General features: G+C 44.3%; 1 protein-coding gene across 5 annotated transcripts in view; it reads left to right on the top strand.

The window, feature by feature from the left end:
- LOC140197538 (zinc finger protein 521-like) overlaps positions 1-25,584 on the top strand; it is a 484,469-nt gene extending 458,885 nt beyond the window's left edge. For all 5 annotated transcript variants that reach the window (XM_072257613.1, XM_072257621.1, XM_072257604.1 and 2 more), the window contains one exon: positions 24,960-25,584. In XM_072257613.1, coding sequence (XP_072113714.1) covers positions 24,960-24,989 — 30 coding nt within the window. In that variant the 3' untranslated portion in view covers positions 24,990-25,584. The remainder of the gene's footprint in view (positions 1-24,959) is intronic.
- Positions 25,585-27,069: the final 1,485 nt, after the last annotated feature.

Genomic DNA, 27,069 nt, shown 5'->3' with positions numbered 1-27,069 from the left:
ACCGCCTGCTGTACCTGCATGCCCACTTTCAATGACTGGTGTATAATGACACCCAGGTCTCGTTGCACCTCCCCTTTTCCTAATCGGCCACCATTCAGATAATAATCTGTTTTCCTATTTTTGCCACCAAAGTGGATAACTTCACATTTATCCACATTAAATTTCATCTGCAATGAATTTGCCCACTCACCCAACCTATCCAAGTCACCCTGCATCCCCTTAGCATCCTCCTCACAGCTAACACTGCCACCCAGCTTCGTGTCATCCGCAAACTTGGAGATGCTGCATTTAATTCCCTCATCCAAGTCATTAATATATATTGTAAACAACTGGGGTCCCAGCACTGAGCCTTGCGGTACCCCACTAGTCACCGCCTGCCATCCTGAAAAGGTCCCGTTTATTCCCACTCTTTGCTTCCTGTCTGCTAACCAACTCTCCACCCACATCAATACCTTACCCCCGATACCGTGTGCTTTAAGTTTGCACACTAATCTCCTGTGTGGGACCTTGTCAAAAGCCTTCTGGAAATCCCAATATACCACATCCACTGGTTCTCCCCTATCCACTCTACTAGTTACATCCTCAAAAAATTCTATGAGATTCGTCAGACATGATTTTCCTTTCACAAATCCATGCTGACTTTGTCCGATCATTTCACCGCTTTCCAAATGTGCTGTTATCACATCCTTGATAACTGACTCCAGCAGTTTCCCCACCACCGACGTTAGGCTAACTGGTCTATAATTCCCCGGTTTCTCTCTCCCTCCTTTTTTAAAAAGTGGAGTTACATTAGCCACCCTCCAATCCTCAGGAACTAGTCCAGAATCTAACGAGTTTTGAAAAATTATCACTAATGCATCCACTATTTCTTGGGCTACTTCCTTAAGCACTCTGGGATGCAGACCATCTGGCCCTGGGGATTTATCTGCCTTCAATCCCTTCAATTTACCTAACACCACTTCCCTACTAACATGTATTTCGCTCAGTTCGTCCATCTCACTGGACCCTCTGTCCCCTACTATTTCTGGAAGATTATTTATATTCTCCTTAGTGAAGACAGAACCAAAGTAATTATTCAATTGGTCTGCCATGTCCTTGCTCCCCATAATCAATTCATCTGTTTCTGTCTGCAGGGGACCTACATTTGTCTTTACCAGTCTTCTCCTTTTTACATATCTATAAAAGCTTTTACAGTCCGTTTTTATGTTCCCTGCCAGTTTTCTCTCATAATCTTTTTTCCCCTTCCTAATTAAGCCCTTTGTCCTCCTCTGCTGAACTCTGAATTTCTCCCAGTCCTCAGGTGAGCCACTTTCTCTGGCTAATTTGTATGCTTCTTCTTTGGAATTGATACTATCCCTAATTTCTCTTGGCAGCCACGGGTGCACTACCTTCCTTGATTTATTCTTTTGCCAAACTGGGATGAACAATTGTTGTAGTTCATCCATGCAACCTTTAAATGCTTGCCATTGCATATCCACCGTCAATCCTTTAAGTGTCATTTGCCAGTCTATCTTAGCTAATTCACGTCTCATACCTTCAAAGTTACCCCTCTTTAAGTTCAGAAACTTTGTTTCTGAATTAACTATGTCATTTTCCATCTTAATGAAGAATTCCACCATATTATGGTCACTCTTACCCAAGGGGCCTCTCACGACAAGATTGCTAATTAACCCTTCCTCATTGCTCAAAACCCAGTCCAGAATAGCCTGCTCTCTAGTCGGTTCCTCGACATGTTGGTTCAAAAAACCATCCCGCATACATTCCAAGAAATCCTCTTCCTCAGCACCTTTACCAATTTGGTTCACCCAATCTACATGTAGATTGAAGTCACCCATTATAACTGCTGTTCCTTTATTGCACACATTTCTAATTTCCTGTTTAATACCATCTCCGACCTCACTACTACTGTTAGGTGGCCTGTACACAACTCCCACCAGCGTCTTCTGCCCTTTAGTGTTACACAGCTCTACCCATATCGATTCCACATCTTCCCGGCTTATGTCCTTCCTTTCTATTGCGTTAATCTCTTCTTTAACCAGCAACGCCACCCCACCTCCCCTTCCTTCATGCCTATCCCTCCTGAATATTGAATATCCCTGAACGTTGAGCTCCCATCCCTGGTCACCCTGGAGCCAAGTCTCTGTGATCCCAACTATATCATAATCATTAATAACAATCTGCACTTTCAATTCATCCGCCTTATTATGAATGCTCCTTGCATTGACACACAAAGCCTTCAGGCGCTCTTTTACAACTCTCTTAACCCTTATACAATTATGTTGAAAAGTGGCCCTTTTTAATGCTTGCCCTGGATTTGTCAGCCTGCCACTTTTACTTTTCTCCTTAGTACTTTTTGCTTCTACCCTCACTTTACACCCCACTGTCTCTCTGCACTGGTTCCCATCCCCCTGTTGTGAACTAACCTCCTCTCGCCTAGCCTCTTTAATTTGATTCCCACCCCCCAACCATTCTAGTTTAAAGTCACCTCAGTAGCCCCCGCTAATCTCCCTGCCAGGATATTGGTCCCCCTAGGATTCAAGTGTAACCCGTCCTTTTTGTACAGGTCACGCCTGCGCCAAAAGAGATCCCAATGATCCAAAAACTTGAATCCCTGCCCCCTGCTCCAATCCCTCAGCCACGCATTTATCCTCCACCTCATCGCACTCCTACTCTCACTGTCGCGTGGCACAGGCAGTAATCCCGAGATTACTACCTTTGCGGTCCTTTCTCTCAACTCCCTTCCTAGCTCCCTATATTCTCCTTTCAGGACCTCATCCCTTTTCCTACCTATGTCATTGGTACCTATATGTACCACGACCTCTGGCTCCTCACCCTCCCACTTCAGGATATCTTGCTCAATAATATGGTTACTTCACCTGTTGTAACAGCAACAAGGGACAGAAGGAAATAACTGCGATTGGGTTGGATTAGACTGGCTTGGCTTGTGTTAGCTTGAATTCTACTTCACAGTCCACCTGGTTTTAGCCTTGCATCTTATTGTCTGCCTGCACTGTACTTTCTCTGTAACTGTATAGTATATTCTGTTATATTTGGTTTGATAAAATTGAATTGGATTGATTGGGATTGACTTACTTTGAATTCGTTTGGATTCCGGACAATTTCAGCTTTTTAACTTTGCCCATTGGGAAGAAGATCCCATTCCCTCAGTGTAATTCCTAAACTCAGGATGACACAAAGCAGGTTAATCTGAGGATTTCTTTTCTGAAGTTTAGTCCCTGATGAGATGGAGACACAACAGCCAACATCTAAGAGCAAGCTCACTCAATAGCAGTGCAATGAGGGCCTCTCAGTGCCTCTGGGATCATGCACTGCACGTGTTGGAGGGGAATGTCACTGAATTTGCTCCTTACATAACACATCTTGCACACAAATTGCACAGATGTTAAACTGAGGTGCTACCGCATCACTCAGAATCACAGAGTCATAGAGATATACAGCAAAGAAACAGAGCCTTCAGCCCAACCTGTTTACGCTGACCATGGTGCCTTTCTGAGATGGTTCCATTTGCCTCTGTTTGACCCATATCCCTCGAAATCTTTCCTATCTATGTACTCGTCCAAATATCTTTTAGATGTTGTAATTGTACCCACCTCTCTGCTTTCTCTGATAGCTCATTCCATATACCCACCACAGTCTGTGTGAAAAGTTTACCTCTCAGGCCCCTTTAAGTTTTCCCCTCTCACCTTAGTTTGAGGCTCCCCTACACTTGGGAAAGGACTGTGACCACCCAACTTACCTCTACCCTTCATGATTATATAAGCCTCTACAAGGCCCCGGCTGCATCCGTGTGAGTCTCTTCTCCATCTTTTCCAGTTTAATGACATCCTTCCTATAGTGTGGTGACAAGCATTCCACAGAAAGCCAGGACTTATGCAAGCCTTACACAGGATCTTCTGCAAGAGACATTGATGTGCACATGGGCTGTGTTCAGGAAGAACCCAGACAGACAGGAGCCTCCATGCGGGTTGGGGGGGAGGGTGGTGGGGACACTCACAAGAAGCTGTCAGGAGGAAATGAATGAGCATTAGAAGGGGAGTAATTTGTAGAAGGATGAGGAAAGTGTACAGAAACATACAGATCAGATACCATTCAGTCTATTAAACCCACTCCACCATGAAGGCTGATCCAACCTAAGCTGGAAAGGATGCAAAAAAGGCTTACAAGGATGTTGCTTGACTGAAGGTCTGTAGACTCGATAGGCTGGGACTGTGTTCCCTGAAGTGGAAGAAGCTGAGGGGTGATCTCATAGAATTTGATAAAATCCTGAGGGACGAAGATAAAGTAATAGTCAGAGTCTTTTTCAATATTTTTATTAATTACTTGCATAGATGAATACAAAATACATTATGGTATTATGGAAACAGAAACAAGATTGAATTTAAAGTAATAGTCACAGTCTTTTTCCTGGGCAGAAAAGCCTAAAATTAGAAGGCACAGATTTAAGGTGAGAAGGGAATGATTTAAAGGGGATTTTCTAGGGGCAATTTTTTCACATAGATTGGGGCTGGGTACATGGAATGAGCTGTCAGTGAAAGTGGTAGAGGCAGGTACAATTACAACATTTGGACCAGGTGAATGCAATGAAACATTTTAGAGCTGGGGCTCCCAACCTTTTTTATGCCATGGACCCCTGCCATTAACCAAAAGGTGTGTGGTGCCCAGGTTGGTCTGTTTTAGAGGAACATGAGCATACTGCAGGGAAGTGGGACCAGCTCAGGATGGCATGGACAAGTTCGGCCAAAGGGTCTGTTCCCGAACTGTATGGCTCTGTAACTCTGTTAACTCCCCGAGCCCTGTGCACCCTCTACCTCCTCTCCACCAACACAGTTTCCTTTGTGGGCTCAGAATTGGCAAACCTCTCTGTCTGAGGACCGTCAAAAGTTATTGGAGGTGAGATGTGGAAACTTCAGACTAATGGGACTAGGTCAGGGAGCCAGCTTCATCACAGGACCTGTTCTTTGCTGTAGTGACTCCATGGTGACAGACTGTTCTCTTCACTCCCTCCTACCCACAGTCACCGTCATTAAGAGTGTATCAACACATGCATTAAAAAGAAATCTGAAATTCCTGCTCCCAACACCCCGCTGGAGGGTGCATCCCCTCTTCATCCTATCCAGATGCATCAGGGCTTGGTGTGGCAATTGCTCTGCATGTGACGATAACCAGCTGCAGAGAGCTGTGGATGCAGCTCAGCCTCACCCCCATCCCATGGACTCTGTCTACACTTCTCACTGCCTCAGTAAAGCAGACAGCATAATCAAACCCCCACCCCATCCAGATCATTCTCCCTTCTCCCCCCTCATAGGGAAGAAAACACAAAAGCCTGAAAGCGCATTGCCACCAGGCTCAAGGACAGCTTCTATCCCAGTGTTATCAGACATTTGAACAGACGTCTTGTATGTTAAACCTGACTTTTAATCTCTCAGTCTGCCTTGTCATGTCTCTTGCACTGTATTGTCTGCATTTTCTCTGTAACTGTAACACTGCTTTTGGCTATTGACTTTCCCCTGTACTTCCTCAATATACTGATGTAATGAAAAATGAATTTTTTTACTCTACCTTGGTACATGTGACAACAATAAACATTTTACCAAATTTGCCCTTTGAGGGAGAGAGAGCCCCAAAGACTCACAAGCTTTTGAGATAGGGAAATTGAAATTGATCAGATTGTTTTGCTAAGTGTTAGGATGGGCCAGTAGGCCTCTTGACCCATAGCAGGCCTTCGATCCTCTGACTGAGCACCTTGCAGAAAGGAGAGAGCTGCCATGTAGTCAGTGGGGGGGATCTCATTGAAGCATACCGAATATTGGAAGTCCCGGGTGTACAGTGTGAGAGTCTAGGACCAGAGGGCACAGCCTCACAGTAGTAGGACATCCCTTTAGAACAGAGTTAAGGAGGAATTTCTTTAGCCAGAGAGTGAATCTGTAAAATTCATTGCCATAGACGGCTGTGGATGCCAAGTTATCTGGTATACTTTGGTATAAAGAGGAGGTTGATAGGTTCTTGATTAGTAAGGATGTTAAAAGGTGGGTTGAGAAAGAGAATAAATCAGCCATGATGCAATGGCAGAACAAACTTGATGGCCCAAATGGCCTAATTTTGCACTTACAGTTATTGACGTACATAGTAAAGGGGAATGAACACTAACTGAAGCTGATCATTTTCCCCTCAGCCAGAGTTCCACACCAGTTGATATTTTCTCTGCTTGCGGGAGATTTTTTTCAATTTGTTTTTCCTTTGACCGGCTGTTACCCCATTAGACATCCCGACTACAGGTGCACACCAGCTCCACTCAGCAGCCCAGCTCACTCCACCGGGCGCTGTGACAAATTGTCTAGCAGAGCAAGAGAGTATATAATCTGTCAGATGTTCCTAGCAGTGTTTTCCAAAATTGGGATTACTCTTTTTCCCCTGAGCTTGTCGTCTTCTTTGCTATGTGAATTCAGGTCACTAGGCAGGGTTATAAATTTCTGTTCTCATGCTAGCAGGAGGAGAAGCAGTACATCTTAGAATCATAGAGTCATACAGCATGGAATCAGGCTCTTCAGCCCATCTAGTCCATGACAACCTAGTCCTAGCTACTTACACTGGGATCACATCCCTTCTTACCCTTACCCCCTTCCCATCCATCTACCTATCCAAACTTCTTGTAGGTGTAACAATTGAAGCTGTATCTACCTATTTCACAGGCAGTTCATTCCACACTCGTACCACCCTCCAAGTGAAGAAGTTTCTTTTTACAAAATCATTACAAAGTGCAAGCCAAGGCTGTTTGGCCCATTGGCTCCGTGCCAGCCTTTTTGCACCTCTTCAGCCTCCTGCCACCTCTCTGTATTGATCCCCACTGTCACCACACCCTTCACAGTTCCAGCTTTCACATAATCCTCATAGACTCATGCAACAACGAAACAGGCCTTTTGGCCCATCTCAAATATGTTGGCCATCAAGCACCTATCCCTACCCAAAAAAGATTTACAAGAGTATTACCAGGAAAGGAGAATTGAGTTATAAGGAGACACTGGCTAGGTGGGGGCTATTTTTCCTGCAGTACAGGAGGTCGAGTCGTAATCTTATAGAGATTTATAAAATCCTGGGGACGTAGATAAGGTGATTGATGACAGTCTTTTCCCCAGGGTAAGGGAATTAAAACTAAGAGGCATGGGTTTAAGGTGGGAGGGGAAATATCCAAAGGAAAACAGAAGGGAAACTTTTTCACACAGAGGGGGTTGGATGTATGGAATGAGCGGCCAGAGGGCGTGGTAGAGATGGACATAATGACACTGAGGGAGAAGAGAGACCAGGCAAGTCTGGAGAAGAGATTAGAGTCCAGAGAATGGGTACAGTAGCTGAGACCATCCAGTAACGAGGCAAAGGGAGATCAGCAAAGCACAAAGGAGAAATGCCTTCCTCAGTCACCCACCGCCACTTCTTCACAACTACGTTCAACTTTGCTTAGTCTCTGCGTACTTGGTTCAATTGCATGTAGTCACTTCAACCAATCAGCAACATCTGTACAATTCTCTGCAATACCAACAATTTGGTGTTTCTGTGATCACAACAATACAAACATTAGAAGCTTTACTGCTCACTGCTGCAGGAACATCACAAAACAGTTAGTTGATTAATGTCAGTTAAGACTATTAAACTACATAAATTTGCTAGTCAGGAACCCCCTGGTGCACTGTTAAGCCACATTACAGAACAGAAAAAGAACAGGCTCCATTAGGTTTAATGACTTCTACAACACCCATTATAGTGCACAGATCTCTTAAACAGGCAAAGTGCTGCTCAAATGCTTCAAGAAGAATTGGTTTCCTCTACCCCCAGCATTCCCTCACCCCACATGCTCTGATTTATACCTTGAAACACTGCACATTATCTCCCAGAAAAGGAACTGGCTGAGAGCTTCCAGCACAGTGTATGTCTTTGCTGATGGGTGTATGCGCAACCCTGCAGTGTTAACCCAGCTAATTCCTTAATGCCTCAGGACTGGGTAGGTAACTCTCACAGAGCACATGGAGACACAAGAGAGCAAAGGACCATAAGACATTGGAGCAAAATTAGGCCATTCGGCCCATTGAGTCTGCTCTGTCATTCCATCATGGTTGATTTGTTTCCGTCTCAACACCATCTCTGCCACGGACCGCAGTGAGGCCGAGTCCGTGTGTATATTTAAGGCGGAAGTTGATGGTTTCCTGATCGATCAGGGCATCAAAGGATATGGCGAGAAGGCAGGTGTATGGGGTTGAGGAGGATCTGTGATCAGCCATAATGGAATGGCTGAGCAGATTCGATGGGCTGAATGGCCTAATTCTGCTCCTATGTCTGATGGTCATTCTCCTTCCTTCTCTCCATAACCTTTGATGCTTTTACTAATCAAAAAGCTATCAACCTTTGCTTTAAATATATCTAGTGACTTAGTCTCCATAGCCACTGTGGCAATGAATTCCACAGATCCAGCACCCTCTGGCTAAAGAAATTCCTCACCTCTGTTCTACAGAGATATTCTCGTATTCTGAGGTTGTGTCTTCTTGTCCTAGATTCTCCCACCACTGGAAACATCCACTCTATCTAGGCATTCAATATTCAGTAGGTTTCAATATGATCTCCCCTCATTCTCTAAGCTCCAATAAGTACAGGCCCAGAGCCATCAAATGCCCTTTATGCATTAACCCTTTCATTCCCAGGCTCATTCTTGTAAATCTCCTGTGGACCGTCTCCAGTGCTAGCACATCCTTTCTTAGGTATGGGCCCAAAAGTGCTCACACTACTCCAAATGTAGTCTGACCAATGCCTTATAAGGTCTCAAAGATTCTGTAGATGCTGGAAATCAGGAATAACGACACAAAATGCTGGAGAAACTCAGCAGGTCGGGCAGCATCGATGGAAAGGAAAAAGCGGTCAACTGGATGGATGACTGGTAGAGGAGAGATAAAGGTGTCTTTCAGTTCTACTGTCTATGTCATTCCAACATTCAAAGCAAATAAAATTAACTTGCAGATTGATTCAAAAGTAAGGAAGGCACTCATCTCGTAAGGACTGGAATATAAAAGCAAGGATTAATGCTGAGGAGTTCTAAGGCATTGACCAGACCAAATTTGGAGTATTGTGAGCAGTTTTGGGTTCTATGTTTAAGGAAGGATGTGCTGGCATTGTAGAGGAACCAGAGGAGATTATTCATTACACAGGGCATTGAAGCAGTACAAGGTAAAGCAATAATACAATATAGAATAAAGTGTAACAGCGACAGAGAAAGTGTAGTGCAGGCAGATAATAAGGTGCAAGGTCATAAAGAGGTGGATTGTGAGGTCAAGAGTCCATCTATGGTGCTAGGGGGCTGTTCAATAGGGAGGAATGGAGGTCTCTGTAGAGTTGCCTGACTGACTTCTGGGATGGTGAGTTGTTTTTGTCTGAAGAGAGATTGACTAGTTTGGACCTGAAGCCTCCTGAAAATAAAAAATAACAATTGCAATGCAGAAGACATAAAATAATGACAGAAAATGCTGAAAACACTCAGCAGGTCAGGCAGCATCTGTGGAGGAAGAGACAGTTAATGTTTCAGGCCCAAGGTCCTTCGTCAGATCTGAGAAGGAGTTATTAAAGGAATTTCTTTTAGATTCTTTCCCAATTCTGGCAAAGAGTATTTGACCTGAAATGTTACCTCTGTTGCTTTTCCCACAGATGTGGCCTAAGTTCTTGGGTTTAACAGCAAGTAAGGTGATCACTTTGAATCTGAAGAGGTTTGACAGGGTGGATGCAGAGATGATAGATCCCCCACATGGGGTATCTAGAACCGGTGGTCCGAGGCTCGGAAGAAAGAGCTAACATTCAGGACAGAGGGAAAGAAATGTCATCAACCAGAATCTTTGGAATTCTCTTCCTAAGGGAGCTGTGGAGGTTCAGTCACTAGATGTAATCAAGACAGAGAGTGACAGATCTTTAAGTATTAAATGACTCAGTGAATATGGGGTTATTAAAGAAAGCAACACTGAGCTGGTAAATCGTCCATGGTCTTCCATGTCCACCATTCAGGAGCTGGATGCCCTTCTCTGGTTTCTGTCTCCAATGGCCTAACATCAGTGAGAATCAGATAAGATTGATGGGTTACACCACACTACTTGGGGAACATTGTGACGTGTTATAGGAGGCAAAGATAGTTAAAAATGTCAAATACTAGAGGACATGCATTTAAGGTGGGGGGGGGAGATTAATTGAGATCTATGGGGCAAGCTTTTTACAGAGAATGATGCAGATACAGCCCCCCCCCCCCCCCGCTTCCTCTGTCTACACTTCTCCATGTCTTGGTAAAGCAGCCGGTATAATCGAAGACCTCACCCATCCCGGACATTCTCTCTTCCCCCTCTCCCGTTGGAGTGAAGATACAAATGCCTGAACACACATGCCACCAGACACGAGGACAGCTTCCAACCCATTGTTATAACAATTTTGAACAGATCCTGATAAGTTGGGATCTTGGCTCCACAATCTATCACGCGTGGCCATTGCTCTTTATTTCTTTCTTTGCACTGAGCTTTCTCTGTAACTGTATGTGTTTCCTGTTTTCTGCTTGCATTCTGTTTTCCTTTTTATTGCCTTGATGTACTTGTGTATGGAATGATCTGTCAAGAAATCGAAAACCTTTCCACTGTATGTCATTGCATTGACAATGATAAACCGATTACCAATTTACCAAAACACATGAAGTGCTGGAAGAGCTTGGCAGGTCAGGCAGGATCTATGGAATGGGATAACCAGTCGACCTTTCCACTCCTGAGGAAGGGTCTCGGCCCGAAACGTCAACTGTTTATTCCTCTCCATAAATACTGCCTGACCTGCTGAGTTGCTCTAGCACTTTATGTTTGTGGCTCGAGATTCCCAGTATCTGTAGAATCTCTTGTATTCACTAATTTACCAAGAAGGAGTTGGACAGACATATGAACAGGCAGGAGTGGGATATAAAGGCCACCCAGAGGTGGATAAACACCATGGTTGACACAGACCTGCTGGGCCAAAGGGCCTCTAGAATTCTGTGCTGTACTGTGTATTCTTAAATTTTCTACAGATGCTGTGGTTTGAAAGACCTCCACCAGATCTCATCAGAGGACAGTGTTGCTGGCTGTTGAGCCTTTTCAGAGAGCTCCGTTTCCTTATTTTGGAATCTCTGCTGAACCTTCTCCAGTGTTTCCATACAGAGAGCGGAAGAGGGCATAGTTGTGTGGTTTGGCCCAACCTCAGTCCTTTGAATCTTGACATAACCTCCCACAAAATCTTCTAGGTTAATTGGAATGATAGGCAAACTGAAGCCACTGATCTGGCAGGCTGATTGGGAGCTAAATCTATCTGTTATCCCTGGGCAGGTCACATAATAAGAGGCATTGACAGAGTGAACAGCCAGTGCCTTTTTCCCAAGGCGGTAATCTGAGGTGTGTGGAGGAAAGGTTAGGGGAGATACACTGGCGGAGGTAGTGGTAGAGGTTGATACAATAAGGACATTTAAGAGACTCGTAGATAAGTACATGGATGAAAGAAAAGTGGAGGTGTACGTGAGATGGAAGGGTTGGACTAATCGTGGAATAGGTTAAACACTAGCACATCATAGTGGGCCGAAGGGCCTGTACTGGGTTGTACTGTTCCATGTTCTATGATGCCATGTTCCAAGTAACCAACAGAATTAGGGTAGGCACAGGTCATCCTCCGTCCTGAGTAAGATTTGTCAGTATCGTCCCTCCTTGCATTGAATGCTGATTTTTCTTTTTGACATTAGATACGAGGAGCAGGTTGAGAATGGGAGGAGGAAGTTCCTCACACGGAGGGTGGTGGGTATATCAAATGAGCTGCCAGAGAAAGTGGTAGAGTTACAACACTTAAAAAAAAACATTTGGACAGACAAATGAACAGAAAGGGTTCAGAGAGATATGGGCCAAATGTGGGCAACTGGGACTAACTTAGATGGAAATCATGTTTGGTGTGGATATGTCAGGCTGAAGGGCCTTTTTCTATGATGTGTACCTCAGTGTCACTACAAAATGCACAATTAGCTAACATTACTAATTTTAACAATTTGTTCACCTGTGTCACTAAATTACTTCTGGATTATTGAGAGCAGTTTTGGGTCCTATATAACTAAGAAATGATATGCTAGCATTGGAGAGGATTCTTTTAGAAGAATAATCCTGGGAATGGAAAGGTTAATGTATGAGAAGTGTTTGATGGCTCTGGGCTTGTACTCACCGGAGTTTAGAAGAATGAGCGGGGATTGCATTGAAACCTACCAAATATTGAAAGGTCTTGTTAGAGTGGACGTGGAGACGGTGTTTCAATAGTGGGAGAGTCTAGGACCAGAGGGCACAGCCTCAGGATGGAAGGACGTCCCTTTAGAATAGAGATAAGGAGGAATTTATTTAGCCAGAGGATCAGAATCAGGTTTAATGTCACCATGAAATTTGTTTTCAGGAAGGGTGGTGAATTTGTGGAATTCATTGCCACGGACAGCTGTAAAAGCCAAGTCACTGGGTATGTTTAAAGTGGAGGCTGACAGGTTCTTGATTAGTAAGCCTTCCAAAGTTATGGATAGAGGGCAGGAGAATGGGGTTGAGAGGGAAAATAAATCAGCCTTGATAGAATGGCAGAGCAGCCTGAATGGGCCAAATTATATCCTAAGGTCTTCTGTCCTTATTCATGCTGTGTGATTATAATGGGATCTTGCTGGGTGAAAGTTGACACCCAGATTTCCTTCATTACAGCAGTGACTGGAGTATATTCTGTATCCAGTCATTAACGAATACACTGATTGGTAAGGGTTATGGGGAGAAGACAGGAGAATGGGGCTGAAAGAAACCAGCCAAGATTAAATGACCCAACAGGTCGAGCGGCTTCACCCTGCTGCTGTATCTCAGTGGGATTCAGGAGCTCCCAACAAGCCGACAGCAGAGGGAGGAGGCACATTTGCAAACTCGTCTGGAGAGTTAGAAATCTCCAGAGGAAACAGTTGAAGGCAGGCGTAGGAAAATTTAGTGGTGATCCTCAGCAGCTGCATACATCCACTATCCCTGCTGTACCATTGATCCCATTTAAGATGCAGGTATTTCTGCCGTCTAAGTCAGAAACTCCCCATTGACTACAGCTTTGAGCTCAGGGAAACAGCTCTGGTGCTTGGCTATTTGCGATGGATTGCAGTGTTTATTTGTCTGTAGCCTCGGATGGCTGGACTGCAGGATGCTAAGCCTCCTGATTTATCTGATTTTCACCCCACCTTTTTCATTTAATGCCACAGCTTTTTCTCTAGTGAAGTAATTGTTAATTGGCATCCCAGCTCCAGTGAGATGAATTCTGGAAATAAAATAAACCTTGCTGCGGAACTGCTGGCATTGATTGGAAACGAGAGACGATCGGCAATGTACCAAAGACTGACAGCAATCCCACTCATGCCGACTTCGAGCTAAAGCCCTTTGAATGCTGTCCTTGAGAATGCCTTTAGAAGGAAGTTCTCCTAATGTTGTGAGAAAGACAGAATGCAGTATATGTAGTGCTATCCTCACAGGAGTTTATTTAGTACTCTAATAGCTGTTATGAGCCTACATTATATCCAAGGAGTAATTCTCCTTAGAGGAGCAGGGCTTGCTTTGTGTCAATATTCTGGCATTTTTAGTCACGTACGGAATATGCTTCTGGGAGTATTGAAGGAGTCAGGCAGTCTCATAATAGTCCGCATTCATTAATAAGACTACCGCTTCTGTCCTTCCATTGCCCACTACAGGGATATCTCCCCTCGCCTCAGGGAAACAGGCAGACACATTTAAAGAAGCTTTTTCCTTTGCTGCTGGGCTAAAGATAACACACAGAACTTGCAGGCATTTCCAGAGTCAGCTTTCAAATGTCCCTGTATGTGCAAGCACGTACATACATAGAGACACACACTCACACACACACACACACACACACACACACTCATACAGGTACACAATCACACACACACACAGGCACACACAAACAAACCACGTTCTCACCCAGTCACATGCATACACATACGCACGCAAACACAAACATGGACACACTCATGCTCACAGTCACGTGCACACACGTGCAAGCGTGCGCACGCAGGCACACATGCAGAAACACATCTACCCTGCCTCGAACACACACATATATGCAGACTCACACATATACATACATAAACACATACTAATACACAAGCATGCGCATCCATGTACACAGACGAAGCCATCCGTTGGTCAGGGTCGACCAGGGATGTTGCAGCCTAGCCGCCTACATGATAGGCAGGCCTGGGCAGTACGATGTGGAGGGCAATCTGTTCCCCACGCAGCAGGCTCTCGCTCTCCACACAGCTGATGGACCCAAGTGAACAGCAGAGACCGACAGAGTCTGGCACCAGCAGCATTGCAGGAGTTGCCAGTCAGCGTTGAGCTCACTGTAGGACTGCCTTATGGACCCCAGCTCCGTATTTTTCCTTGGGTTTACTCCCGAATCCTTCCCCACGAGTGGGTGTGCTCACAAGGCAGCGGAGGTTTGAGATCAGAGTTCTCGTCCTAGACGAGCTGCCAACCACGGCCAGTGAGCCACGCCTGCCCGAAACGACTGATTTTATGGCGCCAGTCACCCACTTTGCCCTTTCTCCTGTCAGTAAAAACAGTTCCATTGGGCATAGTAGCTAAGCCACAAGTGCAGGCCAGGAGCTGGACTTGCTTGTCAGAGGCTGTTTGAGATGCAAACCACTTGGTACATTTAATAGGCAGTGGGAGCTTATCCACACTACCCCTCCCCTACCTATGACAGCCTTCAGGAACCTGTACATAGATATAAATACTGTACATAAACATAAACACACACACACTACGCACAGCATACACACATGCATAAATATATTGATATATAAATACATTTCACATATTGATGTATCTATACACACAACACACACATACATACATAGGTATGCACACATATTTAAACATGCATACACGAGCACACTGACGATGCATACACATGTAGATACACATGCACACACCCAAACAGACTCATATGCATACACATACCCATCAGTCATGTGTATTGACATGCATGTACACATATATACATCCAAATATGCATAGACACAAAAACCCCCACCATACAAACACACAGCCAGCCACGCACACACTCACAGGTACAATCATACATACGTACACAGACCTGTGAGTGTGCACATTTAAACATGCACCCACTGCCTTGTGCAAACACACACACACAGCTGTGCACACACCAGCAACCTTTAGCAGTTCTCAGTGATCAATGCTGGTCAAAGATGTATCAGCCTGACAATTAGAAAAGCGACTGTCCTGCTGGAAGTAAAGCAGCTTTGTGGTTGAGCAGCTGAAGTGGTTGATATCTGGTGACAAGCAGAATGCAGAATTGTATTGTGACACAGTGAAAGAAAGCAGCAGGAGACACGTCTTGACCACAAATCACAAGCACGCACGCACACATACACTCACACACACGTGCACACACACATACACTCACACACACACATACATACACGCAGTCAATAGACAATAGGTACAGGAGTAGGCCATTCGGCCCTTCGAGCCAGCACCGCCATTCGCTGTGATCATGGCTGATCATCCACAATCAGTACCCTGTTCCAGCCTTCTCCCCATATCCCTCGACTCCACTATCTTTAAGAGCTCTATCTAACTCTTTCTTGAAAGCATCCAGAAAATTGGCCTCTACTGCCTTCTGAGGCACTCACACATACACACTCACATACATACACTCACACACACACACGCACACATACATACACTCACACACATACACACACTCACATACATGTACACGCATTCACACGCACACATACATACACTCACATGCACTCACATACACATACATACACATACACACACATATACATGCACTCACACATATACACACACACATACATGCACTCACACATACACTCACACATATACACGCACACACACACACACACACACATATACGCACTCACACATATACACACACATATACATGCACACATACATACATTCACACAAATATACACTCACACACATACACATAAACACACACACACGCACTCTGTAGCTGCTGTATGAATGATCAGATTCTTTCTCACATGGCCCTGACACGGAGTATTTGTTCACTTTCATTCAGCAAACAGCAAGGTATAAAACAGTTGTTTACTGGCTGTGCACACAGGGCTCATGTTGTGCGTTACCCAGCCTGGCATTTGGAACATGAACCATAGAACTGTACAGCACGGGGCAGGCTCTTCAGCCCTTGGTGCCACACTGAACTAATTCAGCTAATTACAGCCTACTCAAGGTTTATATCCCTCCATTCTCTGCACATTCATGTGCCTGTCAAAGAGCCTCTTAAACATTTTTGCCTCCACCACCACCCGGCACTACATTCTAGGCTCTCTCCACTCTCTCTGTAAGAAACTTGTCTTGCACATCTCCCCTGAACTCACCCCTTCTCACCTTAAATGTCCACCCTCTGATGACATTTCAACCATAGGAAAATTATACTGCCTGTCTACATTAATCTTATAAACCTCTATCAGATCTCCCATCAGCTTATGCCGTTCCAGAGAAAACTATCCAAAGTTGTCCAACCTGTCCTTACAGGTCATGCCCTCTAATCCAGGCAGCATCCTGGTGAACACCTTCTGCACCCTCTCCAAAGCCTCCATATCTTTCCTGTAATGGGGCAACCAGAATACTCCAGATGTGGTCTGACCAGAGTTTTATTCAGTTGCAACGTAACTTCCTCGTTTTTGAACTCAGCACCTTGACTAATAATGGCAAGCATTCAAAATGCCCTCTTTACCGGCCTGTCAACCTGTGCAGCCACTTCCAGGGACCCCAAGACCCCTTTGTATAGCAATGGAAAACAATAGATAAGTGTGATCCACCTATTCCACAAGGAGTTTTCTTACATGTAACAGAGACTCATTATTGACTGTCCAAATCAAGCCCGACAATTGTCTGATCAGTGAATTGTGATTGTACCACATGGTGATAGGTGTCTGAAGCTAGAGCAGATATCAGACCAGAATCTGAAGATCTCATTCAGAACACTGCCTCAAGGAGACAGTTTGTAGGGTTCCCTTATTCACATTAATGATCTGGGTATCACTGATAGGACCAGCATTTACTGCCAATCTCTAACTGCCCCATGCAAAAGTGGGGGTGAGCTGCCTTCTCAGACCAATGATCCTATGACCCAATATACCCATGGCTGTCTGTCAGGACTTTGTACGTTTTTCCTGTGAGGGAGCAGCTTTCCTCTGGTGCTCCGGTTTCCATCCACATTCCAAAGATGTACCCGTTTGTAGGTTAATCAGTCATTACAAATTGTCCCATGATCAGGCTAGAATTAAATCGGGGGATTGCTGAGCAGTGTGGCTTGAAGGGCCTATTCCACGCTGGACCTCAGTATGAAAAACAAGGTAATAAGACCTTAAGTTATAGGAGCAGAATTAGGCTACTTGGCCCATTGAGTCTACTTTGCCGCTCAATCATAACTGATTTCTGACTCCTTTCTCTCTCCTTCTTCCTGTAACCCCCAACCCTTTACCAATCAAGAACCTATCAATTTCTGTTTAAATATACCCAGTGACTTGGCCTGCACATCCCTCTGTGGAATAAATTGCACCAATTCACCGCCTTCTGGCTGAAGAAATTCCTCCTCATCTCAGTTCTAAAGGGATGTCTCTTTATTCTGAGACTTGCTCTTGGATACTAAACCTTCCTCCTAATCGAAACATCCTCTCCAAGTTTCCAATGGATTCCAAAGTGATTCTCCCTCATCCCCTAAATTCCATTGTGTACAGTCTCAGAGAGATAAAATGCTCTTCATATACTCTGAATGATACAGTATGGCTACAGGCCCTTCAGCCCAAACAGTCCATGCTGACCATGGTGCACACCCAGCTAGTCCCAATTTCCTGCCTTCAGCCCATATCCTTCTTAGCCCCTCCCCTCCATGTTCCTTTCCAAGTGTTTTTTAAATGATACTATTGTCCCTGCCTCAAACACTTCCACGGGCAGCTCATTCCATATAATCATGAACCCCTGCATGAAAAAAGTTGTTCCTCACAACCCTTCTAAATCTCTCCACTTTCACCCTAAACATAGACATATGTTGAGCCTTTCATTCCTGGGATGACTTTAGTGAGTGTGTTGCCACAGTGTTGTTGGGAAGGGAATTCCAGGATTTAAACCCAGTGATGGTGAAGGAATGGTAATATATTTCCCAGCCTGCACAGTGAGTGATTTGCAGGGGAACCCAAAGTGGTGGTGTTCCCTTGTGCCTGCTACCCTTGTCCTTCTTGGTGCGAGACATGATATGGTTGGGAGGAGATGGTAATTGATAATTGGTATATTATTGCCACATGGAGCAAGATACAGAGATAAGCTCTTGTTTGTGTTCCAATCCATACAGATCAATCTATACGTACATAAATACATAGCAATAGTAAATGAATGTGGAATATAGTGTTACAGTTACAGAGAAAGTGCCATGCAGGCAGACTGTAAGACCATAAAATATAGGAGCAGAATTAAGCCATTTGGCCCATCAAGTCTGCTCCGCCACTTCATCATGGCTGGTCCATTTTTCCTCTCAGCCCCAGTCTCCTGCCTTCTCTCCGTATTCCTTCATGCCCTGGCCAATCTAGAATCTATCAACCTCTGCCTTAGGTATACATAAAGACTTAGTCTCCACAGCTGCCTGTGTCAAAGAATTCCACAGAGTCGCCGCTCTCTGGCTAAAGAAATTCCTCTTCATTTCCATTCTAAAAGGATGCCACTCTATTCTGAGGCTGTGTCCTCTGGTCTTAGACTCTCCCACCATAAGAAACATCCTCTCCACACACACTCTATCAAGGCCTTTCACTATTCAATAAGTTTCAATGAGGTCACCCCTCATTCTTCTAAATTCCAGTGAATACAGGACCAGAGCCATCTAACTCTCTTCATATGACAAGCCATTCAATCCTGGAATCATTTTTGTGAACCTCCTTTGAGCCCTCTCCAGTTTTAACACATCCTTTCTAAGATAAGGAGCCCAAAACCACTCACAGTGAGGCCTCACCAGTGCTTTATAAAGTCTCAACATTACATCCTTGCTTTTATATTCTAGTTCTCTTGAAATGAATGCTAACATTGTATTTGGCTTCCTCACCACAGACTCAACCTGCAACCTAATCTTTAGGGAATCCTGCACAAGGTCTCCCAAGACCTTTACACCTCAGAGTTTTGAATTTTCTCTCCATTTAGAAAATAGTCAATCCCTTAATTTCTTCTGCCAAAGTGCATGACCATACACTTCCCACCACTGTATTCCATCTGCCATTTATTTGCCCATTCTCCTAATTTGTCTAAGTCCTTCTGTAGCCTCTCTACTTCCTCAAAACTACGTGCCCCTCCACCTAACTTCATATTGTCTGCAAACTTTGCAACAAAGCCATCAACTCTGTCATCCAAATCATTGACATTAAATGTAAAAAGAATCGGTTCCAACACAGACTCTTGTGGAAACCACTAGTCACTGGAAGCCAATCAGAAAAGGCTATCTTTATTCCTCCTCTTTGCCTCCTGCCAGTCAGTCACTGCTTTATCCATGCTAATGTCCTTCCTGTACTACCATGGGCTCATAACTTGTTAAGCAGCCTCATGTGTGGCACCTTGTGAAAGGCCTTCTGAAAATCCAAGTACACAACATCAATCAATTCTCCTTTGTCTATCTTGCTTGTTATTTCTTCAAAGAATTCCAGCAGATTTGTCGAGCAAGATTTTTCCTTGAGGAAATGATGCTGACTGCAGCCTGTTTTATCATGTGACTCCAGTACCCTGAGAACCCATCCTTAATCATTGACTCATCTTCCCAACCTTCGAGGTCATACTTAATGGCCTATGGTTTCTTTTCTTCTGCTTCTCTCCCTTCCTGAATGGTGGAGTGACATTTACAATTTTCAAGTCTCCCGGAACCATGCCAGAATCTCGTGATTCTTGAAAGATCATTGCTAATAAAGTACAGATAAAGTGCAAGGGCTACAATGAGGGCTACAGTTGAGAGATCAAGAGTATCTTTTTGCATATGAGAGGACATTTCAAGTGTCTGATAACAGTAGGATAGAAGCTGCTCTTGTACCTGGTGATATCTGCTTTCAGGCTTTTGTATCTTCATGTAGTTGGATAGAATACCAGAGAGATCAACACTTTGAGGTAGTACAAGGGGAAAGCAATAATGGAATGCAGAAAAAGTGTTAAAGTTTCATCAAAAGTACAATGCAGGCAGACAATAGGGTCCAAGGTCATAATGAGGTAGATTGTATGTCTTATCATACTAAGGAACCTTGCAACAGTTTGATTACAATGAGGAAGAAGTTGCTGTTGAGCCTGGTGCTATGTGATTTCAGGCTTTTGTACCTTCTGCCCAATGGGAGGTGGGGTGGAGAAGAGAGAATGTCCTGGTGGAAAGTGTGGCGTAACCCGGATTAGTAACCACAGCAAACCTGGCTGTGAAAGCAGAAACTATCAGACGTAAAACAATCAGAAAGTTCACTCCGTTCCCAAAGTTTCTTCACAATCACCAGGCTTGTGAGAATTAAAGGGGAATCGCAAGCTGTTGTGCTAAAGTTGGCCATTTACAGTTATATTTTGAACCTTGTAAAATATTTCACACAGTTAAATAATGAACTTATTGTTTGAATAATGTGTCAGCGACTTATCCAGAGAGTGGGCAGGATATACTGGAGAGTCAGCAGATTTAAATTGTTTTAAATAAAAGGTTAAAGCAGGATGCAAATTGGACTCTGTGTCCCCCATAAAACACAGCAGAAATTAGAAATTAATTTCTAAACGTATTAGTTCACGAGGTACGCGCACGACTGACAATGAAACATTTATTGTCTGTCTCTAATTGCCCCAAAGTAAAGAGGCAGTTAAGATTTAAACACATTTATAGATCTGGAGTTAAATATAGAATGGTCTAGGTGAGGACAGCAGTTTCTCTTCCTGAAGAGTATCAGTGAATTGGATGGGTTTTTACCCAACATTGTAGCCTAATGTAGCAGATGCTGGAATCCAGAGAAACACACAAACTGCTGGAGGAACTCAGCTGGTCGGACACTGCCTGTAGGGGGATATGGGAAGATCAGAAACCTCCATCTGTACTGAAAGATAAAGGGGAGTTAGTCAGTAAGTGATAGTCGGTGGCAAGTGATCGATGGATCCAGTGTTGAGGGGTGATAGGCAGATGGAGGAGGGGAGAGCGCGAATAGTGACAGAGGCTGGGAGGTGAAAGGTGGGGCTGACAGATGGTGGAATCTGATAGGAGAGGAAGGTGATGCATGGAACCAAGTTAAGGAGGCTCTGAGGGCAGATGGGATCCAATGGGTTTGAATGTTTAGGTGATGAGTGGAGGAGGGGACAGATACAGAGTGATGGGGTTTGGTGGCATAGGAGGAACTGGGTAGATGAGGAGGAGGAGGAGAGAGAAAAGGGACGGAGAGGGAGTAGGTTATTGAAATTAGAGAATTCAGTGCTGATGCCATTGGGTTGTAGATTACCCAGGTAGAATGAGGTGTTGTTTCTCTAGTTTAATGTTTATTGTTTCTGAAATGTATTTTTATTGCAGATTTACTGAATGATTTGAGATTAACTTCTTCGGCTGCTGTGGTGGGATTTAAACTCTGGTCCAGGACTCTGGCCACGGGGCCAGTACCTGAACCGCTAAACCACTATACCCCTAGTGCTTCATAAGTCTTGACCATTACTCCAGGAGAATGTAGAGGGGGCAGGCATTTCCTAGTAGGATACCTAGTAGGAATGGAGAAGAGTATCTGGGGAAAGTGATGTGATCTTGGCTATTTGGGGGGAAGGAAGGGAGTGGGGAGATAGGAGGTGTGTGGCATGCACCCTTGAAGAAAGCAGGGAACAGTAGAACATAGAACAGTACAGCATAGAACAGGCCCTCCAACCCAAAATGTACCAATCTAATTAAACTAACTAAACTAACCCCTTCTGCCGACACAATGTCCATGTCATTCCATTCTCCGCCCATTAATGTGTCTATCCAAGAACCTCTTAAATGCCTCAGTCGTATTTTCCTCCATCACCACTCCCCACAGTATATTCCAGGCATCCACTCACTCTCTGTGTAAAAAACCTGCCCCCACCCCCCCCATACATCTCCTTTGAGCTTAACACCTCACGCTTTAAACATGTGCATCCTGCTATGAGCTGTAAGGAAAGGTCAGAAACACCTGGGTTGTTCTCCCTAAAGTGTCAAACGCTGAGGGGAGATCAGATCGACTTATTAAAAATTACGAGAGGCAGAGATAGGGTACACAGTCAGAATTTTTTCCCCAAAGTAGAAATGTCAACACCAGAGGACATGCTTTTAAGGTTACGGGGGGGGGGGGAGTTTAAAGGTGAGGGGCAAGATTTTTTCTGCTAAGAGTTGTAGGTGCCTGGAAGAGGTTATCAGAGGTGGTGGGAGAAGCAGGCAATTTGATAGTATTTAAGAGGCTTTTGGATAGATACATGAATATGAAGAGAAGGAAGGAATATGGATGATACACAAGAGGAGAACACTTAGCATGAGTTGGCACCAAGTTTAGCACAGCATCATGGGCGGAATGGTTTGTCCAGTGCTGTACTGTCTATGTTCTAGGACCTGTTCCTACCTGGCTTGTGCTAACATTGAGTGTGGGGAGTAGAGGTTCCGCAGGTTCCAATTGGCCCTGAGTTAGTAACAAGGATTGGAGCAAGACCAAGGGCTTCCCTGTCCCTCAAGGTCCTGTCTTGCCATAAATTGGTGCTCCATCTACTGGTGAGCACAATTGAATGCTCATTACAGCAAGATCCCAGCCGTGTCCAGTCATCTTTGAGCAGTGAGCACAGTTGTCTCCTCCCTGCAGTGTATACTGTAGCATGAACCTCTTTGTTACATCAGCAACCTGGGCAGGGTCGAGATCTTGGGCTGACAGCAGGACACTTACGTTGTCCCCAATACTAAGGTCCACAAGTCTGGGTCACTGCAACTCCTTGAGGGAGGCCACCAGTGTCAAGATCAGAGTTGAGTTCATTGTCATATGCTAATTATGTGTATGCACAAGTGCAATAAAAAACTTACTTGCAGCAGCATTACTGGCTCATAGCATCAGATAAGCAGCATTCAGAAGAAAAACATATTAAACGTGAATTTGCACAATTTTACAAAAAATAACACAATTAGAATTTTGAAAATCTATTTTTGTCCAAAGTGGTCAAAATGATCATAGTGATGCTATACTGAGGTAGTGATTAAGGTTGTATCAGTTGGTTCAAGAACCGAATGGTTGAAGGAAAGTAGCTGTTCTTGAACAACACACACAAATGCTGGGGGAACTCAGCGGGCCAGGCAGCATCTAGGCAAAGAGTACAGTCGACGTTTCGGGCTGAAACCCTTCGGCAGGACTGGCCCAAAATGGTCCGAAACGTCTACTATATTCTTTTCAATAGATGCTGCCTGGCCTGCTGAGTTCCTCCAGCATTTTGTGTGTGTTGCTGGGATTTCCAGCATCTGCAGATTTCAAAGCTGTTCTTGAGCCTAGTGATGTATGACTTCAGGCTTCTGTATCTCCTGCCCAAAGGTAGTTGTGAAAATCTGGCAAGGCCTAGACTATGGGAATCGTTGGTGATGGATGTTGTATTCATGGGCAGCACCTCCTGAAAATAGTATCAATGGTGGGGAAGGATGTGTCTGTGATGTATTCGGCTCAGTCCACTATTCTCAGCAGCTTCTCATGTTCTTGCAGATTCAAATCGTTGTACCAGACCATGGTACAACCAGTCAGGATACTTCCAACAGTATATCATCACTGCTAACCCACTGCAGGCACCCAAATGTTGGGATCACAAACTTTCACCTTTATATGTTAATCATCTGGATGGAGAAACGTATTGCTTTGTGACCAAGTTTGCAGAGAGTACAAAGATTAGTGGAGGGCTGGAAGTGTCACAGAGACAGGGAGCCTATAGAGGTATTGGACAGATTGGGAGAGCGCCTAAAGAAGTGGCAGGTGGGAAGTGTGGGGTCATGCAATTTGTCTGGAAGAATGAATAAAGATATAGTGTATTTTCTAAATCGGGAGAAATCAAAGGTGCAAAGGGACTCGGAGGAGCCTGTTCAGGTTCTCCTTAAAATTAAATTGCAGACTTAGTTGGTAGTAGGGAAGGCAAATGCAATGTGAGCATTCATTATAACAGCACTAAAATATAACTGCAAAGATGAACTGCTGAAGCCTTATAATGCGCTAGTCAGGCGGCATTTTGATATTTTAAGTTGTTTTGGGCTCTGTGTCGAAGGAATGATGTGTTGGCCCTGGAGAGAGTCCAGAGGAGGTTCACAAGATCGATCCGAAAATTAAAGGCTTAACGTATGAGAAGCATTTGATGTCTCTGGCCTGTACCCGATACAGCTCAGAATGAGGGAGGAAATCTCATTGAAACCTCCCAGATACTGAAAGGCCTAGATAAAGTGGGGATGTAAAGGATGTTTCCATTAATAGCAGACTTTTGATTCTAAGGCAACAGCCTCAGAATAAAGGGATATCCGTTTAAAACTGAGATGTGGATGAAATTCTTCAGCCAGAGGGTGGTGAATCTGTGGCATTCATTGCCACAGAGAGCTGTGGAAGCCAAGTCATTCAGTGTACTTAAGGTTCTGGACTGAAATGGGAGTTAAAGGTTACATAGAGAAAGTGGGAGAATGGGGTTGAAAAGGAATGTACCATAATTAAAATGGCCACGAAGAATTGGTGGGATGAATGACCTGATTTTGCGCTTATAACTTGCAGTCTTATGGTCTAAACTACTTACGCATTGGGCAAGTTGATCACCAACATTTAACCTTCTTTTCTGTCATTACAGAACCACGCAATGACACAGCACAGCAGTTAATGTCAAGAGTTGGCATCGTGCTCTAGGAAGAATGCATTACCGAGTGGACAACTTCCTTGTCCCTTTTACGAGGAAGCTTTCAAAGACGGACATTTCTGGAGAGAACAGAAGGAAAATTGTATTATAATATAAAATAGCACTCACTTCATCAAAATATTGATTTTTTTTTCATGTTGTTTAAGCCAACATACAGATTCCCTGTGTGTTTGAGTGTGTGCGTGTGTGTGGGGATATGTACTATATATAGTATGTATAAAGTGTTACACATACATTATCTTACTGCCCCCCCTTTGCCAGTGAAAAGCTGGCTTCCCCAAGAAACATGAACTTTAACTGTGGCCCTTGCCACTGTGCCAGTAACATTGCCATTCTTGTGATAGGTATAATGTATAACAAGCATCAGCATCTCAGATGAGACACCACCAGGAAATTCTTGAGTTTAAACTTTCTTTGGCAGGATTCAATACGACCAAACTTTCAGTCAATTAAATGATGCTTAACCATAACAGTTCTTCGTGTTTATTCTGCTGTCTGAACCTGGATTTTACTGGAATTACTGTGTTCATATTAAGAAATAAACCCGTGCATCAATAAATATTTTTTGCTTCCCTGTGAATTGTCTGCGTCAAGGGTGTTTGAGATCTCGGCTACCTCCCCTTTCCACCCGGTCTCCTCCAGTGGTGTAGTGGGATTGGCTGCTGCCTCGTAGCATTGAAGACCCAGGTCTGCTTCGATCTCTGGCACTGTCTGTGTGGAGTTCACAGGTTCTCTGTGTGTGTGTGGGTGTGGGTCACCTCCACATAATCCTGAAGATATGCAGGTCATTGGGTAAGTTAGCTGCTGTAAATTGTCCCCTGTATGTGAGTGATGGGTGGAAGCTGGGGAGAATCAGCAACAGTTTCATTATCACTGACGTGTGGCATGGAACGTGTTGTTTTGTAGCAACAGTACAAATCTCCAAGCACAACAGGATTCCACAGAAATTCTTCAGCAACACACACAAAATGTTGGAGGAACTCAGCAGGCCAGGCAGCATCTATGGACAGTCAAAGGTTCAGGCTAAGGTACTTCATCAGGATTGAAAAGAAAATAGGCAGAAGCCAGAATAAGAAGTTGCAGGTTGTGCGAATCAAAAACAGCAGAGGTTTTTGAAGAACACCACTTGTCACAAACCTCCAGTCAGATAAAAACCCCTCCACCACTATCCTCTCTCTTCTATCACCAAGGCAGTTTCAAGTCTAATCCGCCAACTCACTGTGAATTCCATGTGACTCAATCTTCTGGATCAGCCTTCATCAAAGGACCTTGTCAAATACCTAACTGAAGTCCATAAAGATAACATACATTACCCTACCTTCATCAATCATCCTCAGCACCTCCGCAAAAATCTCAGACAGGTTTGTAAGACGGGTCTCCCCCACACAAGGCTGTGTTGACTGTCCCTAAAAAGTCTACGCCATAAATTCACACTTTCCTACACTAAAACTGCCTTTGCCAAGTCTTCACCCACCCAACCATTCAGATGCAAAGTCCAATATGCCTTCCCACCTATTTTGGAGTTACTGGAAAACTTGGATATTTCGCACTCGGTCACTGGACTGGACTTTGGATATCAGTGAAAGCTACTTTACATTGTGATCATGGCTACATTAAGCATGACTTTAATAAACAAGATATTGCACATCTCCTTTTGTCTTGCTCAAAAACAGAACTTGTATTAACCTGGTAAACCCTTCTAGAGATCTCCATAAGAGAATAAATATTCTGAATATTGAGAAGAAAGGAAATATTAACTTGGGCAACAGAGGCAGCCACAAAATGGGAGAAGCGGGGATGGGAGAGGAACCCAGAAGGTTGAGCAAAGAAACAGGACTTTCACACAAAGTTGTGCTGAAGTAATGTGGATCTCACTCCCACAGGGAGAGGTGGGAATGTGGAGCTCACTCACACATGGAGAGGTGGGAATCTAGGGCTCACTCCCATGGAAAGAGGTGGGAACGTGGAGCTCACACCCACAGGGAGAGGTGGGAATGTGGAGCTCAGTCCCATGGGGAGAGCTTGAGGTGAATAGGAGAGAGGT

Source organism: Mobula birostris, chromosome 1 (genome assembly GCF_030028105.1).
Source record: "Mobula birostris isolate sMobBir1 chromosome 1, sMobBir1.hap1, whole genome shotgun sequence".
NCBI lineage: Eukaryota > Metazoa > Chordata > Chondrichthyes > Myliobatiformes > Myliobatidae > Mobula > Mobula birostris.
The sequence above is the reverse complement of the archived record's forward strand: the minus strand, read 5'-3'. Positions and strand labels throughout refer to the sequence as shown.